General features: G+C 44.0%; 1 protein-coding gene across 2 annotated transcripts in view; it reads left to right on the top strand.

The window, feature by feature from the left end:
• The window catches only part of LOC149348971 (transmembrane channel-like protein 7), a 56,617-nt gene that overhangs the window by 7,255 nt on the left and 29,439 nt on the right, over positions 1-19,923 (top strand). The window contains exons 4-9 of one of the 2 annotated variants that reach the window (XM_089541058.1): positions 894-1,000; positions 11,095-11,164; positions 12,664-12,745; positions 13,853-14,015; positions 15,083-15,155; positions 17,033-17,179. In XM_089541058.1, the coding sequence (XP_089397184.1) occupies positions 894-1,000; positions 11,095-11,164; positions 12,664-12,745; positions 13,853-14,015; positions 15,083-15,155; positions 17,033-17,179 (642 nt within the window). Of the gene's footprint in view, positions 1-893; positions 1,001-7,234; positions 9,166-11,094; positions 11,165-12,663; positions 12,746-13,852; positions 14,016-15,082; positions 15,156-17,032; positions 17,180-19,923 lie in introns of those variants that run through there. The other variant, XM_089541057.1, reaches the window with a different exon arrangement.

Raw genomic sequence — 19,923 nt, 5'->3', positions numbered from 1 at the left:
GGCGCTTCTTCGGAATGGTGACACGCCTCTTATGCGCGAGGAAATCGATGGAACTGTGTCATGGTTCAGCCGCTCCTTTTCGACAGAAATCTCCAGAGATCACACTAGGACAAGCTCTGCCTGTAGCCGCTCTTACGAAAGTGTTTCGAGCAGAGTAAGCTTGCTGTAGTCGGCTTTAATTCTTCGTCACAGCAGCTAGCGACTGCGCTGCGAGCTTGTGATCTTGCGGAAAACAGTGCAAGACGACACAGTCGCGGCCGTAGTTGTTCGTGGACACGAACGCAGAGTAGTACCTATTGAATCTGATTCTCAAGGTCGGCTGACACGCTTTGTACGTCACAACGCACGCAGTACGAGGAACAACGCATGCAGCACGAGAAACAACGCGCGCTGAAAGCGCGCTCGGGTGCGCCGAAGCATCCCCGGCTCCTCAACATGACGTCACGCTGGCCGACATGGACGAGGTTTCCCTCTCCGCTGTTCCCCTCTCCTGCGCTCGCGCGGGGCGCGGGAAATTTAAACATCGTGTTTTTAATTGGTGATTGCGCCACTATTTTAGCCAAAATCGAAAAAATAATTTCACAGACGTGATCAGCAATGACACTACTTCAAAACCCTAGAAGGTTAGCTGATTCGAAAACCGCCTCAGTATCCCTTTAATACTGTATTGTCTTAGATCATGCCATCTGTAGGAATAGGAACAACATCACGCTATAGGGTTGCCGAGATGGAAAAGAGAGTTTCCTTTATTTTGACAGTGTGCATATAGCTTCGTTGTTGCCGGATGCACGTGGTTGGTTACACATGCGCAGACTCCACTACGATTACCCAGAGAGTGCTATGATGTACTGACTCGAGTGAGGACAGAACTGTCGTCTCCTTGCATTTTGCAGTTTGACTCTGGACTGGAGGCGGAGCCACTGAGTGATCAGGAGCAGGCAGAGATGCGTGCCGCCATTCGGAGCCTCCCCGTGCCACTAGCCATGCGACGGCTTTTCCGGTGAGTGCAGGAGGTAACTGCTCGGTGAATTACGAAGCAGTTGTCGTTTATAGTTTACTTTACCCCGTAATACCCTGCATATTACGTACAACACAGGTTGTACAAATGTAAATGTGAATGTAAATAAAAGGAAGAAATGGGCTTGGGCAGGGCATGTAATGCGAAAGCAAGATAATCGCTGGTCCTTAAGGGTCCTTAAAAGTCATTAAGAGTGGATTCCAAGAGAAGGCAAACGTAGCAGGGGGCGGCAGAAAGTTGGGTGGGCGGATGAGATTATAAGTTTGCGGGGATACGGTGGCCGCAACTGGCAAAGGACAGGGTTGATTAGAGAGACATGGGAGAGGCCTTTGCCCTGCAGCGGGCGTAGTCAGGCTGATGATGATGATGATGATGTAATAGTTTTTGTTTCTGCTCACAGAAGAATATCAAATAACTTTTCTTGGGGAATGAGAGCTGCCTACATTGCCAAGAGGTGCAACGGAGCTTAGATGTGGAAAGTGTAGGTGACTGTCATTGCCTCCCAGATCCACTGTGGTAAGAACCTACTAAAAGTTGGAAATGTCTGTGAAATTATGGTACACCTTATAGGAGGCATAGCAGTCTACTTGTGTACACTAGGATTGTGAGTATCACTTGATGCTATCAGGTACGTCGTGCTTGAAAGCATCCAGTAGCATGCTGGCTTTCTGATTCGAGGAGGAATGCCACTCTGTAGGAGTGGCCAAGGCTGGCTCAATAACTGATGCAGTTTCTCACTTCCATCTCACTTTTTGCTTTGCTGTGACTTCTATAGCTGAGTTCTTGGCACTCTCTTGCATCTGAGAACAAACTTTTATTGATTACCGCATGTAGTATTGGCAATATACTGATCCAAATGAGTGATGCCATGCCTTTGGCTTTTTGTATTGTACACTAATAGCCCTTGATTTCAACAGTCCATCACCGTGTGCTCCACCATTGTCAATTTCATTTCATTTGAATGTTTTTATTCTTGTGTTCTTGAGCTGGCATTTCTATGCTCGCATGCCTTCGTCTTTGAAAAGACAAAAATATATTTCATAATACTTTGCATGATTCTTTTGGCTGGGGAGACAATTGATCAGATATATGTCTTGTGTTCGGCACTGTTTTTTTGCAATTGAAACCTGGTGAACTGTGTGGGTATTGCACCCGGGCTGCAATTATGTGTTTTTAAAAAGTTTAGTGCAAGAACAAGACATCCTACAAAGAAGAGACAGGGACAAGCACTACACAAACAACTGTTCTATTCTTCTTGCAATAATGCATAACATCGTTAAGATTACCATGCACTAATTAGCCCCAACCAAAGTATTATTGCAGTTATGTGATATTGCAGTGAACTTACCTGAAGCCTATGTTTGATACTCACTTAATGCATAGTGGACTGTATATCGTTTGTGAGAGAACCCTCCGGAGGTGAGCTTTTCTGGGTGGTAGTTTTGCTATTTTAAGATTTCTCTCCTCGTATAGTAAAACCTCATTGATTCGGATTTCGAGCGATTGGAAAAAAAAATGCCTAGATTATTTGAATGGCTCCTCCCAAAATTTGCAAAAACTCATCTGGGTCTTGGTAAATTCACGTGGTGAAAAACTTGGTAATGGTCGTATGTTTTAGAAGCAAAAACTGTGTCGCAGTGACAAGTGATGGGTTTTTAGTTCTGGTTTGTTTTGGTTTATTAACACTTTCCTGCCCGTGGGAAAAGTAGTGTTTTTTTTTTTAGTTTTTAGGTAGTATTACAAATTTTTTTTTTTGTCTTTAACAGAGCATGCTTGATTCTGAATTGCACAGAACCAAGTTTTAGAGGAGGAAATTCTCTTTGGATTGGTATTAGTCTCAATCAACATGTTTTGTGGAGAGAATATGAAAAGAAGTTTACATTAAAAATTTGTAGCCAGGATGGAAAATATGTATATAAAAATGTCAGTGTACCTGCACACAAACAAAACGTAAAAAAATTTCACAGTGTACACTTTATACATGAAGGACCTGTGCAATATTTCCTCTGCAATATCAGCCTTTTATCTACAGAAATTATTGAGATTCATTAGAAAACCTTTGCCCTTAGTGATTGTCGTGCCACCGTGCAAAACAGTTCCTTCGTGTTGTGAAACGCAGATCAGCCGCGTACGTCTCTCAGCAAAAAATTTTTTCTGCTCAACTTCTCTTTCCTCGCTGCACATTTTACAGTTTCTTTATTTATTCTCTGGGCCTTGTGCTGGAGGCCCTGAGGAAGAACAGCGGGGAACCATGGGGTCCACAGGGTGATGGACCCGAAGTTGTATTCCGTGTTACTGCTGTTACCATCATTCAAGAACTTTCGTGTAGATGTGTTAAGAATTGGTAAAGATGCGCCGTTTCCATAGAGCAGGGGTGCGCGCCATCGATGTGCGCTCATCACCGGACTCTGGAGGGGATGCTGGAGAACCTTTAAACATCACCGTGCGGCGCAAAAATGAAACAGAAAGGCGGAACTGAAAGAAAAAATTCAGGGGGCACTTTGACGATCTAAAGTCCGCGAGGTGAAAGCCTTGCCACGCAACTTTGGCTGCTACTGTGACTTGGATTGGCTTGTGACGACTAACTGGTCATGATTGGTCAATGACTGCTAATCGTGATTGGTTAATGACTAATCATTACTAATTAGTTGATGACTAACAAATCATTATTGGTTAATGACTAACTAGCCATGACTAATTTGTTGACTGGTTAATGACTAGTTAGTCATGACTAGTTATGACTTTCAATTCAGATGTGATGGACGGACGGACAGAGTCATGGTTGGAGTATCAGTCATTAAAGGCTTTTGCCTTAATAGTTCTACTGCTACCTACTGGATGGCACTAGCTGTCCGGCAGCGCTTAGGAAGCGGGAAAGTATGAATTTGAAGCTGTCGTTGGCGGGCTATGGATGGGGATAGGCGTGGGCAGGAGAGTGTTAAACACTGTACTGCAAGTGCGCTGATGGGAATGTCGAAACTAAACTGCCCCATAATCTTAAAGGCTTTTGCGACCTCTTTCATGATGTGATGTGGTAACGACGGAGCCACCTCCCAAGTGTTTTCGGAGCATATAAGAAGGCTTCACTGCATAAGCCGTGAACAGCACGTAATAAACACGCTGTTTTGGCTCATTGCAAGAGCTATGAACCAAGCAGATGGAAGTGGGGTAAATGCACTTTAGCGTCAGAACAGGGAGATGCCTTTGGAAAAAAAAAAAGAAAAGACTGTCGATGCAACAGTGCGAGTCGCTGCGCATTATATCCCTAACATAACCCTCTCTTATCCCTCACAAGTCATCCCTAGCATTATAACCGAATATTGTGCCGCGATGAAGGCATACTTTATTGTGTTTATTTACATAATGGTTGATCTGTCATATAGGTTGACCCCAAACTTTGGAAAACAGAAAAAAAAAGAATAAAAAGTTGCAAAGTCGTAGAGATCGACCAATGGAAGCTCCGAGCATCAAACTTTAAACTCGGCCTCAATATGTAGTGCACTCCAGTCCATTACATATTGGAGTAGTGGTGGAGCAGTGAGAAAGTCCATCACTGGAGCTGACGAACTTGCTCACTGAGTGTGAATTTGGTGCTTCGTCTCGAGGAAAGCGCGATAGAACATATGAGACATGAAGACTTTCGTTTTGTTCTCTCAAAATTCGCCATACACTGCCAATGCCCACAGCGCCATTGATGTTGCATGGGAAGTCTGAGGTTTGTATTGAACTTAATAAGGTGGTCTCGCTGCTTTGCCTGCTGTTGTTACCCAATGCACATCTCGGTGACACCAAACTCGCGCTGCTGTGAAATTTTTCCATGGCTCCGCGCGTAAAACGACGGCTCATTTAAGTGCTGCTGAAAGCGATCACCGATGTTCAAGAGGCATGTCTCGCCGCACGGTTGAGCGCCTAGGAGAAGTTTCGTTTTTACGATGAGGCCTTAGCGTACGGTTCACCCAGTGACAGCACAGCTTGAGACTGAGCTTATCTTTGTATTGGTCTTATCTGAGAGTCTTGTGTGGCTCTCTTGAAAAAGATGGGGTGCGTGAAACCTATTCTGGGTAATGGGGGTAGCAACTGCCACATGTTAAGGCTCGAAGGCAGCCTTCATTTATAGGCGAGGCACAAGAAACCCATTTTAACTCGCAAATGTGCCTCAAGGCACAGGTTTAGAAAGGGGAATCGGGGATGTAGGAGAAAGTTAGAAGGAGCAGAGACCAGTTCTGCTTAGAAAGCTCACAGAGTTTGTCAGTGCATTGTCCACTTTTCATAGTCACCTTAATTTGTGGTTCCACCACTAGCCCATTTCTCTAAGGAATTTTTCCGCACAGAAGCCATCACTGAGCACGTCCACATCAAGTGACGCAGATCACGTACGTCCAGGGTAGCGCCATAGAGAAGACACTTGTCAGCCGTTTGCAGTTTGTTGTTAATGCACCGATGATGAAACTATGTGTTCGTAAACTGTTTGTTCATATTTGCGTCTGCAAAAGCGACCCTTGTATTACATTTGTGTGCTCTTTCTTTCCCTCCTCCGCACCCACTAAGTCGCCCTTTGCGTTACAATTTGGTCACATTACATTCATGATACGGCATTAGAAACTGTCGCATATGAAAATATCAGTAATGCTTGAATAAGATTAACGAGGGACATTCTATTTGCATTTTAATTAGTGAACGTTTGCACATCCAGATTTACAACTTGTTTCACATATGTGTGTATGTGCCATGCTTGTCCGGAGGGATCGTCTATTCAGCCTGACAAGGCTCAGCTGGCTGTCGAATCAAGTTCACCCATCTCCGAAACCACAGATCTTGTTTATTAGCATCTAAAGGTCTGACAGCATATTAATATACAGGAGAAGGTTGCGGACTCCGAGGCTGTAATAATGTCAAGGGCTCGGACCAGGAACTGGCATTGAAATTCGCCGCTGAGGCTGGGAAAACACGTAGAGAGAAAGTGTGTGTGCCTTATCTCCTCTTCCGTCTGTTTGCAGATATCGGCAGGTTATCTTGTGTGCTCTGCACGCTGCCAGATTGTGTGGACAGTTTTGAAAGGTCTCTCGGGGCATGTTTGTGCAGCTGGGGTTGTGTGCATTCTCAGAATGGTATCGTGGTGGAGAATGTGGCGCACTGCAGTAATAGTTATCACTGCAGTTTTAGCCGCTTTTATCATTTGTACTTAACAGTTGATGCTGTCTTATCAAAGAAAAGAAAGAAAGAGTTGTGATATAGCAAAGCAAGTTGGCGGGTAATCATTTACAGTTTACAGAGGACCATTGTCATGTTGTAATGTGTACAGGGTCCGTCAAAAGTTCCAAGGCCACAGGGTTTGCTTTTGAGCAGCGTAGTCGGGCTGTTGAGATACCCTCGAAGCTCAAAATATCTGTAGAGAATAGAAGAAGGATTGTTCTACCATCTGAGAACCTCGATAGCTCTATCGGAATCTTAAGTGCCAGGATATACCGATGAAAAGCGGACCATGTGGCCTGGGAACTTTTGACGGACCCTGTACGTCGGGCAGTCTGGCTGGTGTGAACGTGCAGACTTTTGAGCATGCATATTTACTAAACAGTGACTTCTCTTGACCGTCTTCCAGTACACTGTTGAAAATATAAATGCGTGCCACACTGTCCGAGTACCACTAACCTGTTTCGTCATCAAGACCATTTGACTTGTGAGGTGATGCCTTTTTCAATAGAAAAAACGCTAACTGATATGTCAGTCAGCCTTCAGTGGCCCTGTCAGACAAAGAATTCCGCTACTTAGATAACCGGCTAACCTTTGCTCGTGACTAGCAACTTTCTGTACTTATCCACTTTTTTTTCATGCGTTTCTCCTTGTCTCCATGCAGTCATGATGCATGCAGTTTCTGGTGGTTGCCTGTATTTATTCCTTCGCCTTTCAAGTTCTTATTGTGCAAACTTATTCTTTTTGGTTGCTGGTTTTAAAAACATTGTTGAAAAGGAATAAAAGTAAACCATTCCACTCAGCATTGTTCACAGATTTTAATGCAGTGTCTGCCAGTCTTTGTTAAAACGATATGCATCATCATGCTGATGGATTTTGGGCCAGTCCCGACTTTCGTATTTTCCTTATCTGGGAAGCGTGCCAGCCAGCATTTACCTAGTGCATGAAATACCCTTTGTGCAAAGCAATCCCCGAACGCTTATCGGCTCTGCTGTTAAGGAGAGCAGGTCAGAGGCTTGAGCTCTCGAAGGTGCTGTTATCAGTGACCGGCTGATAAGCTGTGTGCGTTATTTCGAGCAGGCCGTATGGCACGCACCCTTAGTTGCCGTCACAACTCGATCTTGCTGGGTCGGGGAGATTGTCAGGCAGCTGGTCATGGATAGAAGAAACCGAGAAAGGCATTGGCACTATGAACCCGATGTGCGCCGAAGCGAGTACCCGGATTATGATGAAGATTACGGACATAAAGATTCTCAGGATTATAGAAGCCGTTCAACTTTAGACATCGATGCTGATTCGCGAAGGCAACGTGAATGTCGGGAAGGAACGCGGAGGCCCAAACACGGAGGTGGATGGCGGAGCTCAAGCGAAAATGAAGGGTGTGCACCAAGGGGTGAGGTGTATGGTTGTGCTTATGAGAATGATGTGCAAGAGAGCGACTACCAACGGGACAGTGGCTACGCAGAGTGTCGTCGTGAAAAAAGGTACAGTCGTGAAGATGATTATGAAGATCGCCGCCATGGTGGCTGGGACCCAGGTCACAATGACTTCAGGAAGAGCCATGACAGTGACTTCTATGAGAACCGGAGGCAGAAAGCAGCGATGGAACATGAGCCTTTCTATAGAGATCTGCGCGATGGTGCATGGAGAGGAGGTAAAAGTAATCGGCATGGCCTGACAACAGGTGAGCCCAGGGTCCATTACGATGAACCCATTGATTTTCCTGATCGACGTGGTTGCAGTCAGGACTATCTGAGGAGTGCGGACATGAATTATAGTCCTGATAGAGACTACACAGCTGACCGAAGGAGACAGCTGGCAAGGGCAGACTCTGATGCAGGTTACACCAGAGATTATCATCAGCATCACGATGATAGGTGTTATAACTTGGAAAACAGTGATCGTGGGAGGTTTGCTGAAGCCTTTGAAACCTGTGAAGGCAGTTTGGGTGGAATGGACAAAATGGATCAACGACTCTCTAAGGATGAAAATGACTCCGGGTACTATCAGAATGGTCGTCCCAGTGTCGATGCATTTGAGGACTACGATGACATGCGTTATCGTAAGTTAAGCGGCTACGGTCACAGTGGCAGAGAAAAGGAAGACTACGAAGGTTACTACCGAGGAGACGATCTGCCAGAAGTGAGGTGGGATCGTGAACCTTCGAACATCAGACGAAGGTTACCTGATGAAAGGGCCCTACGCCGTAGGTCGCCCTCGCCTGAAGAGCAGCGGAAGTGTATGGACAGCTATGAAAACGAACAGTATGTGTACAGAAACGCCGCCTATGAAGATGATGACAGTTACTGTCGAGGGCGTTACTCCGATGGGCAGGACAGCTCGCGAAGGTACAGGAACGAAGATGTGTCTCGTGAACAACGTGCGAGGCAGGAAAGAAGCAGCGGAGGGGAGGGTCACATGTCCTTCGATGAACAGAGAGATGCTGTTAACAGCCTGCCACGGCATTGCTCAGAAGGGTATGCGAGCCGGAGTTATGAAAGAGAGCATACTGCTGAAGATCACGGTGAAGAGTTGAACTGCACTAACGGCGTCTCTGAGTCGGTGCAAAGCTCTGCTCGACAACAGGCCAGAAAGAACCTGCCGAAGCTTACGCCCACGAGGCCACCGATTCTGCGGGAAAGTTCAACAACCACCCCGCGTCGAACACCTTTGTCACCGACGACGTTTGCCCCAAGTGGCGAAGCCAGCGGGGACCTACTCGACATTCCGCGATGTGCGAAAAGCAACTCGCAACAGCGTGCGGGGCCGCGGAGACGAGCGGAATCCTTAATGACTCAAGGAACCCAGAAGTTCGCGACGATGAAGAATGCAAGAAGGATAGCGGAAGAGATGGGGATGGAGGAAGCCACGGCAGAAGCGAGGGCAGAGGTTGAACAGGCGGAGGAATTTCTTGAGGAGTACGAGGGACGAGTGAAGCGCACTAGATGGGCCCGCAGGTATGTGGGGGGGCTGACCCTGCTACCACATCTTTTGTATTATACTCTGATGTTTGTTGCAGTTTCAAATGCAAAAGACTTCATCATGTACGGAAAGAGTGAGACAGCGTGAAGGCAGGACGAGTGAAAGAAGTGACCCACACAAGCGCTGACTGTCAATCTTGTTTATTGCCTTTCGGCAAAGCTATGAAAAAGAATTGTACGATAAATGAAAATTAAGGAACATGTGTTCCGACTTAAGCCACTATGAAGGCGTGTCATGCTTAAGTGGTATGGGGAGGGGTGCTTTACGTTTAATTCTTTTTAAACGGACCCTGAAGTGATATTAACGGTCATATTCTAAAGAAAACAAACCTGTGAGTATTTGAGTCAAATTTATAAGCCCTTGAGTGGACCCTGTAGTTTACAAATAATTTTAAAAATTGCTGCTTGCAACATATTTCAACTGATTGGGTTGACTACCCACCGCGCATTCTTAGCCCTGCTGACGTAAAGTGGAGAGTGGCGTGCATGAGTTTAGGATGGAGAGAAGCAGCGTCATTTTTAATTGCTGATATCTTCTGTGTTAATGAAGCTAGCTTCCAATTTTTTACTTTGTGATGACAAGCGATGGAATACTGATCGCGCCTGTGCTTTTCCTAACCTCAGTAAATATCATTTCATGGTCGCTAAAATAAGTCCCACCGTAATAAAACAAAACTAGCCACTATGAAAGATATGCCACTTCTTTATCCAAGTGCTGGATAGATGGATGGCTGATGCAATGATCGCCCTTTTTGATGTTCATTTCTTTTTTTGATATATCACTTCTTTCTTGGTCAAATGTTTAGGGGAATCCCCCAAGGTGGAATAGATTTGTAATAAGGGAGTAATTACTCCCTTATTACAAATCTACTCCACCTTGGGGGATTCCCCTGAACATTTGACCAACACAGTTCCCACTTAGAGTTATTGATCAATTCGCTCTCGTCCTACCATAAGCTTGCCGTCCTGGTTAGCTCAGTTGGTAGAGCGACTCCTCCGGTGTAGCGGTGGTCCTGGGTTCGAACCCCGGACCAGGACGAATTTTTCTTTAACTACGAAGTTTCTGAGAAAGCTGTACAGCTTTCCTTTGTAGCCGTATGGCTGCGCTCGGGCGGATGCCAATGAGTAATTACTCCCTTATGATCACTTCTTTCTCTGTCCTGACTTCGAGCTCTTTCACCACCTCCATCCTGTACCAGCCAGCCTTTGTCAACGCTTTATTGTGATTAATCATCATGCATATTTAGTGCCCTCAGTCTGAAGTGCTTCGCGCAGTGGTGAAAAACCTCAGGGCTTCGGAAAGAATTATCCCCTCGTCCCTTTCAGACTAGTGTGCAGACCTGTGAGAGTCCTGTGTGTTAGCACTCGTTGCACTTATGGTGGTTATTTCCTTGCTGCATGCTCAGTGTCATGAACTTTTTGTGCATTCGTTGAGTTGAGATCACTTGTTGTGAAATGATTTCAGTGCTCTTTCTGTAGTGTCAGCTGTTATAGTTAGACCTCCAAGAGATCTTGTGTTCGTCATTCTCATGAAGTGGTGTCATCATGTGGCCGGGTTACGTGACCAATTTAAAAAGAGGGCGTGACTAACTGTTGAACTGCCAGTGTCGCAGTTAATTAAACTTGTAACTGGAACCCTGAATAGACTCTCTTACCACATTGTTTCTTTCAGATCCCATTTGCACATACACTTGACACTGGAACTCTTGTTGCATCATGTGAACACCCCTTGAACCTTTTAATTTTTTCTAATTAAGTGATGTTGCAGTATATTCGGGTAGGATCACTGAGTAGCAAAGTTTAGATCTGGTGTGCATACTTATGCCATTGGTAATTAGTAATATCAGAAAAATTTGTTATGTTGTCCAAATTCAAGCATTATGTTCTGGTGCTTGCTGCTTACAGAAACCAGCTACAGCGATCACCGGCTCAAGAAGGAGACAAGTTTGATGCGTGGGACCTGAAGAGTTTTAAGGTTTGATGATCCACTACTTTATCTGCTAATATTCTGTTGAATTTTGTGTGTTCTCTATTGTCCCTTGCATATTTTTGTTCAGCACTGTTGATCTGAATCCTATTCTGAACAACCAGCAATAGAGAGAAAATGAATGGCAGGGATGGGGAAAATGGTATGTAAAGATATCTAAACAAATGTCATTGTTATCTGCATCACGGGTTTAAGGCCTTCCAGTCTTAGTGCCTGTATTGTTCCTGCATCACATATATCTGCATTAAAAGTTGGTGCTTCTCTGACGTGACGTTAATTCTCTCTTTGCATTGCATTGTCAAGCACATTATAGAACACAGCAGTGTCTACCTGTCGCGCTGTGACGTGACATGGGAAAGCGCTTTGATGATATCACTCGGAGCACTGCAAAGTGACCTGATCTGGCATTCACGAAGACATTGCATTTAACCTGGCTGTCTGCAGAAGCTGTGAATGTCTCTGAAAGCCAAATTTAAAAAAAATTTACAAATCCATTTTGACTTGGGCAACCTGTCTTGGTTGTAATTGTTTAAATTAATGGCTGCAGTGTGTAAAGCCAGGCCGCACCTTCTTTTTAAATTTACATGTGCCTACATGTATTATTACATGCTGCACGTTTCATATTTATCTGTCCGGGTTGTACAAAATTCTCCTGTGGAAACCGCTGGCCTATTTGGGCTCAGACGCTAACCACCAGGTAGCTTATCATGGATCACATTTTTCGGTAAGTAATTTAACATTGGAACTTGCCTGGATTTTACAGAATCTGCCAAACGCTGCAGTTGGCTATGGCTTAACTTTCGTCAAGGCGAGCGAATCAGCCTATCTGACAGGCTGTGCCATCTGGTGAACTGCGAGGCCCACCCCCGCCCTGAGCTGGGACATTGGTTGCCTCACAGTTCGCCAGATGGCGCAGCCTGTCGAATCAGCTGCACTGCTTGCCTTGGCGAAAATTGTGCAGCACCTGACTGCAGTGTTTTGCCGATTTTGGAAAATCTAGGCAAGTTCTGCGGTTAAATTACTTATCAGAAAAATATCATCATAAGTTACCTTCTGGTCGGTGTTTGAGCCCAAATAGTCCAGTAGTTTGCATAGGAGAATTTTTTACAACCTGGACAGCTAAATATGGAATACACTGTATAATGATATTTGTGGGCATGCTGTTCAAGCATTGATTCAAGTAGAAGAATGCCATGTTAGTTTGTGGAGACACTTCTGAAGGATGACAGGGGCATGTCAGTGTACGTTTTCTCTCTTTCTTTCTCAGCAGCATGTTAGTTTTCTTATGGAGACCTGTTATAACTTTAAGTTTTTTTTTTTTCATTGTTGAAATGCTGGCTGCAAAAAAAAACTGTCCTTTGATTACAATCTAGCAGCTTTTTTGGAGTAACAAATATATATTAGACTATCTTTGACAAACTACAGTGAAGTATGCCTTTCTTAAATTACTGCTGCCAATTAAATTTGTCGATTATTTTGCTGTGCAGGCGATGAAGAAAGCTTCAGAGCTTGGAAGAGATATCACAACATGGCTTACAATGTGGTCAAGTGCCCTCAAAACCATTGAAGGTGGGTGCTCGTACCGTTTAGATTTTTGTTTTGCCTGTGCAAGCCTTTATCTGTTTACTCATCATTCATCAATGTAGGTTCTGCAAAAAATTGTGTAGGGGATTTATACTGAATACGCTGTCAAGGCTTTGCATTATTCAGCAGAAATTACTTCGATGACATTGTTCCACGTTTGTTATGGTAATTTATTTAAATCCACCAAAAGCGCGTCACAGTAGCATGTTGACGTGACTTCTGTGGTTAAGGCGTGTCACAAATGTGCAAATGCGGGAGTTTTACTGACTTTTTTGTGTGCTAACTCCTGGGTTCTGTCACTGTCCTACATTAGTCGTTAATCACTGGTGTGCTCGTTTTGTCACAACAAATTATGCAGTGAGGAATAGTTAGAAGTTGATACGTGGCGATTTTAAGCGTGTTGCTTGGGTTGTGTTGCCAGTCAAAGAGATTACAATGTGCCAGCAGGCACACTGTTGAAATAAAAACAAAAAACAAATTTGACACACAAGGAGGAAGTCTTGGATCCCTGAGTGTGACTTTTTGTGAAAGTGATAAGGAAACAAACAACAGAAGCACTTTTGCTTTGTCTCTGATGACAACATTAAAAAATACCATTCTCTATCTGATTGGAAATATTGTATGCGAAAAATGGGCAACGTGTAGGTTTGTTGCACGCCAACCTGATCGATAGGACACTGCAATGAACCCAGGAATGTTTTGCTTCTTTGGCAGGTTGAGGTTGAGGCCTAGGTTGTTGCTGTTGCTGGCTACTAGTGGGACTAGCCTTGTAATTTCAACTGGCAGTCGCCATACCATAGCAGAACTTTGAATTAAGTAATAATAATAAAAACTTTTTGTTCATGACACAGCTCGTGCTCTTCATGTAATCACCATTTGTTCCCCAGTTCCTTGTCATGGAAATATCGGACAAGAAGCCGGGAAGCCTCTTTTCTGGATATCACGTTTCCCTTGAGTAGACGATGCCCTATGTCGTGGCATGTGGCACACTCAGGTCTTTGGCAGGCTCGTTGCATGCCCGGGACTTCATTTACAGTCTTTGTGTTCTGCTTGGGCGACTGGGATGGCAACGATGAAGGCATCTGTGTGCAGGTCACTTTGGTACCGGGGTGGTGTCGTACTTCCTGTTCCTGCGCTGGCTACTCCTGCTCAACCTGCTCATGTTTCTCATGCCAGTGCTGTTCATCATCACCCCACACTCCATCCTCCCCACCGTGTTCGAACCAAACGAGACCCTCTCCTACGCTGTTGACAGGTGAGAAGAAGTCCCTTAGTGGACATCGGTGCTGTTGCTGCAAAGCTGTACTCATCTTTGGGAGTGTATTGGACAGTCGGGCTAGTTTGTAATAACTCATGGTGAACCGGCAACATTAAAAAATGACTGATCACCACTATTATATGGTGGTGATCAGTTAACTGTCAGATCTAATTAATTTCTCATTAGAAACATCCTACATCTAGGAGGTTTCTCTGAAATATAATGTCGTAACAGCGATTTGCATGGTTAATAATGGGGAAGTTACGTGAATGGTTTTTGTCACACAAGTCATCGTTTTCCTGTTGTAGTTTAACTAACACTAATTTGCAGTGCCTTAGGTGGAAAAAAAATGAGTATGTAGAGTATGAGACTGAAATTTACATTTTAGAGGTAAGGACAGGGTCGCCGCAGCTGGCACAGGACAGGGTTAATTAGAGAGATATGGGAGAGGCCTTTGCCCTGCAGTCGGTGTAGTGAGGCCGATGATGATGATGATGTCTTTTTGCAGCTTCAATTTCTTAAAGGACTATATATACACCAGGTGTTCCCTTGTGTTTCCTTATTTAAACTGATGCGTTAGACATTAATTAAGTGCTAAATAATTTATAATTGAATTTCTTCTTGACGCTGTTACGGTTTTCGTTTCATGCACCGAATGTTGGCTGTGACATGTAGTTGGTCTTCAGGCCACATGAGGCACAAAAAAATGGCAACATAACTGCTGGTACTTCATTTGTTGTCATTCCAGCTCTTGAAGCAGTTTGTTTTAAGTGTTGTGAATTAAAGCTACGTATCAGTATTTATATTGAAGTCTTTTTCATACCTCATGTGACGTACTGGCCAACTACACGTTCGATTGACAAAAGTGAGAACGGGAACAGCAAGAGAGAGGAAATTTTATTATAAATTATTTAGCAGTCGTAGGCGAATACCAGTGTCGAGCGCGTCATTTGATAGAAGAAAACATGCAACTAAAATTTGGTGTCTATAGTCCTTTAATTAGTGCTGCTCAGTTAAACCAGCTGGTCAGCTGTTGTGCCTTCCTAACCATAACTTTGTTGCAGTCCCAATGCTCTTGCCAAGACCTCAGCGGTGGCATTCTTAGCAGTGGGGCTGTCTGCACCCAGCCTGCCCTTGGTGGGTGAGAATTTCGTCTGCAGTGTTGTATTCTTACCTGGTCGACCTACGTGAATATGAAATGAGTAGGCGTGCGCGAATAGTTCTTTTTCCCAACGGAATGGAATACCAATACTGTGGCTTTACTACCGAATCGAGTAGGAATAGTTTAGCTAGAAACCAAATCAAGTATGAATTGAGTATCGGGAGAATCGAATCGAATACGAATCAAATATTTTTACGAATATTCGCTACTTGTGCGAATATTCAGTGAGCTATCGTGAGAAACAGCGAAACGATGCTTTCGCAGTTATAGGCTTATCTGCACTGCTTATCTTCTTATCAGTTATAGGCTTATCTGCTTATCTACGCTGCACTGATCTCCATTTGGGGGGTTGCAACACGAAGTCAGTGCATTAACTTTATCATTGCTATGTTATGCTCATAGGAAAAGTGCCGTTTGCTGTTGATAATGGAAGATAATAAACTAGCGCCTCATCTCAGTGCATGAGATAGGCGGGAGATGCTCATACGTAGATAAACTACGTTTGAGCATGGACTCTGATGTTAGGTACAAAGACTGGGTTTGCTGACCTTGCCTGGGCCCTGTCACATCGTCCAATATCGGAGGCCATGTATGAGGATTATGAACGCCACTGTGCAAACGAGCTGTGCCTTGGCGCTGAGCCCTCCATCACGTGCGTATGGATCATGGCAGCATGATATGCAGTGCGTATGGTCCTTGTTTTGAAATAGTCATGGAAGAAATAACAGGCCTTACTCGAGCTTTGCACTATTAGAAAATTTATCGAAAACTATTGAAAACTTCGATAGACATATTCGATTCATTTTAAATAATTTTTATTGTGCACTATTTGATTCGTTCGAATAATCAAATAGGAGGATATTCAGCAAGGGTAAAGTTATCATCTTGCCTATCACAGAAATTTAGTTATACGGTTTTGAAGTTGGTAATTCGGAAGTGGACCTAAAAATATGTTTCTGTTTCTGGAGTGGCAACTTCAAAACTCCACAACCCAACTTCTATGATAGGCAGGATGATAATTTTACTGTTATTGCATTCCTTGATGTCGCAAAAAAACAACATGCATTTTGGCAAGTTCCTTGCTGCAAAATTGCTTGAAAGTTCTCATCATAAAGTTACATAACATATTGAATAAGTGCATCACAAGAACTAGTGTACATGAAATTAAATGACATATTTGGAACTGGCACATAAAATTTCATTGTTGTGACGATGGTACCAAAAATATTTCTTTAAGACCAGCTTCTAATCTATACTATATGCCTAGCATCGTACATGTCAGATGCACCTTCTTTATGCAGTAACTCTAAAAGTTTATTGCTTAAAAGTTTGCACCCACTAGTGTGGGTTCAAAAGACTCTAAACTTTTCTTGTGCAGAGGTTGCGTTGTGTGCGTTTAGTTTTGTCCAGTATTATGCGCATTGAGAAAGATCTGCCAGTCTTTTCTGGACGCCATTTTTCAGATTTGACCCTGTCAACTACAGTGAGATTCTACAAGAAAAACAAACAACTTTTGCGCATTGCCACAAGTAAAGCACTATGCGCGATGACTAATGTGATCATAAAGCTGATGTCAAATGTTTGAAGCTTTATACCACGCGTAAGAGGCAGCTAGTATCCTACATTGTAGGACTGCTGGAAAGTTGGTGTTGCGAAAAATATTTCCACCACTAAAAGGGTGATTCTTAATTCTGAAGTGAAATAAACATTTTATATAAAAAATATATTTATTTTAACTTTTTCAAATTTCTGGAGTTACAGAATATGTGCGTTAAACTATGGATTCGTAGTTCTTCTGTGCTGTAATTTATTTTTTTTAACTTGAGTTCTTTGGTTGTCTCCCCTTCCCAAGACAACTGACAGTCTGGAGGAGGATGTTTGGGCGGCTGCCAACCGCACCCTGTCGACGATGCAACACTGCTACCAGGAGTATTACGAACGAGTGGCCAGCCAGACCAAAGGGGGCATCTCACAGCTGCAGGATTTTCTCCAGGGAACCGTGAGACCCTTTTGCTGCCCTTCAGTTCTTGCCTGGTTGCTTCGTTGCTGACTTACGCACAGACCGGCTCAAGCTTATTGCTGCCTGTGCTTTCTTGAAGGGGCTCATTTAAAGGGTCAGTCTACTCACCGAGATGAGTGTATAAATAATGGCATATTCTGGTAGTTGGCACCCTATAACATCAATAACGAGGGGTCTGCGCCCGGTTTAGGCAGGAATTTATATTTTATTTCGGCGTTAAAAGTCGCGTAAAAAAGCATGGTGGCGACCCCAAACGTTCATTTTGTTCAAGAGAGTGGTAGTCTTTTTTTTGTAGAAGCATAAGTGAATATACTACGTACCATTTGTATGCCCCACTGTCAGAGAAACGCACGTTTTGTTCTAGTAAACTGTAGAAGGCGTACCGCTCGCTTTTTCTGTAAATCACACGAATATATATAGTTACACGTACGCAAAACGCAGGCACATTCCCACTTTTAGTTCAGCGTTTGCTAGCAGAGACGCAAAAATAAACTCAGCCTATAGTGGCGCCATCTGGTCGTCAGGACGGGAACCATTGCTGTAAACAAACCGACTCTCCACTTAAGCCTAGGAGCGGCAGAATCGTCACTCTAATTATTAAAATAAAGCAAATTTATCTCTTATATGTTTTCTTATAGGCGAGATGAGACGAAGCGAAAGACAGGCGCCCCATTTATGGCCAGTGAACGCACTGAAAAAGGCAGCAACAACGAGAATTCAGTCCGAGGCGAGAGGTCTGGCTTCGACGGGCGCCGCCATGTTTGTCGCCGCGCGGCGGAAATCCAGATGGTTACCAGATGAGACTGCCATCTCATACAGATGTGTTCCCACATTAATAAATTCTATTTTAAAATGTTCTGCCGCACTCCTTGGCACCACAGCTGGCTAAACGGTAATTTGAGTAAAGAGCTATCGGTTGCCGCAAAGAAAATATGGTCGATAAAATTCAGTAGACTGACCCTCTAAACACCTTCAATTAAAGGGACTCTGAGAGCAGGTTCAAGTTGGTCTTTATCAGTGGATCTGTGCATTCTAATTGCACAGATGTCATTTTCACGGAAACTGAATGGTTTTCACGGTTTTGAAAACGGAACTTCTGTAAGCTTGAAAAGGAGCCGCCGTGGTGGCTCAGTGGTTGTGGTGCTCGGCTGCTGACCCGAAAGACGAGGGTTCGATCCCGGCCACAGCAGTCGCATTTCAATGGAGGCGAAATTCTAGAGGCCTGTGTACTGTGTGATGTTAGTGCACCTAAAAGAACCCCAGGTGGTAGAAATTGCCGGAGCCCTCCACTACGGCGTCCCTCATAGCCTGAGTCGCTTTGGGACGTTAAACCCCCATAAGCCAAACCAATCCAAGCTAGAAAAGGGGAAAAAAATGAAGTACAGGTGTCGCCACCATTGGCTGATCTTACAAGTGAAAGGCTCGAGGCAGCTTTAGTGTGTGGATCTCTGAGGCTAGGCAACACTGCCATCCACCCCCATGCAGTGATCATGGAGGCCTTTATGTCATGAGCTTGAATCCAGCTGTGGAAAAAACATTTTTAAACGCGATTTCTCTCAGCAACGGCAAGTGCATCTTTTGGTGCTGGACAAACATAAGCGTACCCAGCATAAGCCATAGAATTAGCTTTTATTCAGAACAAAGTATCGGATGGAGTAGTCCTCACTGCCCTTTAAAGGGGTTGAGACTCCAAATTTTGAGGCTATATAAAGCTTCATACTGGTGTGGCACCACAGAGACAGCGACAGAGACAGAGTGACAACAACACAAGTGCTCACTAAAGCTTGTTAAGCTTGTTAAAGCTTGTTATATAAAGCTTGTTATGGGCCTTCTCTGTATCTAAGGTCACCCACGGCCAGGCATTGGACTCACCAAACACTTAAATTATGTTTTAATGCAGCGCCAAAGAGTCCCTAAATGCTCTTTCTCAAGATCGAGACCCATCGCTAGTGTGATAGTTAATCATGTATGAGGTTGGGAATGATGTCAGTGAATATTAGTGACTTCATAGCGCAGTAACTTGACGCTATGAATGATAACACGCAACAGCAGCCGAGTGTTGCGTCAGTAGTTGGTGGGCTGATCGGCTGATATGCAGTTGTTGACGCACTAGCCAGAGTCAGCACCGACGAACGAGAGAAACCTCGCTTCACGCCAATGAGATGACGCCAATGAAAAACCTCCCGTGACTTCAAATAAGTGTATTTCACTGTTTAATTTAGATTCATAAAAAGTTCTTGTTTTTTGCGCAAAATCGAAAGTAGCGATTGTGGCACCACACACGCTTGGCGTAAGACACGAGAACCATTTCAGTAGCCATTAACTCTTTCAGGCGCTTTGTACACAATTGTGTAAGCGGCAAACTTGCAGCTTTTTCAGAGAAACTGGAGCACTAAACAGTTATTTCATTATTTCAGTCATATTGAGCACCCTTCTTGTTGCAAATAAGTTGCTTTTTTGTTCCATGTCGCGAATGCAGTAAATAATATTTCACTTAAGAGTGAGCTAGGTAGCACTTTGTCCGCCGTTTTTGTGCAGACAGATTTTGCTGCGAGTGAAAACGTCGATTGTTTTTGCTCAATTTCGAGAGTAATGTGAATCTTCGAAACACAAAGCGATTCCACGATCCTTAGGGTGTTTACCTGACAGAGGAGAACATTTCGATGTTATTATTTCTGACAAATCTGACACTTTGAATGGAATTCTCCATATCGTTGTAAGAA

This window comes from Amblyomma mixtum, chromosome 4 (genome assembly GCF_055824585.1).
Source record: "Amblyomma mixtum isolate Tamu chromosome 4, ASM5582458v1, whole genome shotgun sequence".
Taxonomy (NCBI): domain Eukaryota; kingdom Metazoa; phylum Arthropoda; class Arachnida; order Ixodida; family Ixodidae; genus Amblyomma; species Amblyomma mixtum.
The sequence above is the reverse complement of the archived record's forward strand: the minus strand, read 5'-3'. Positions and strand labels throughout refer to the sequence as shown.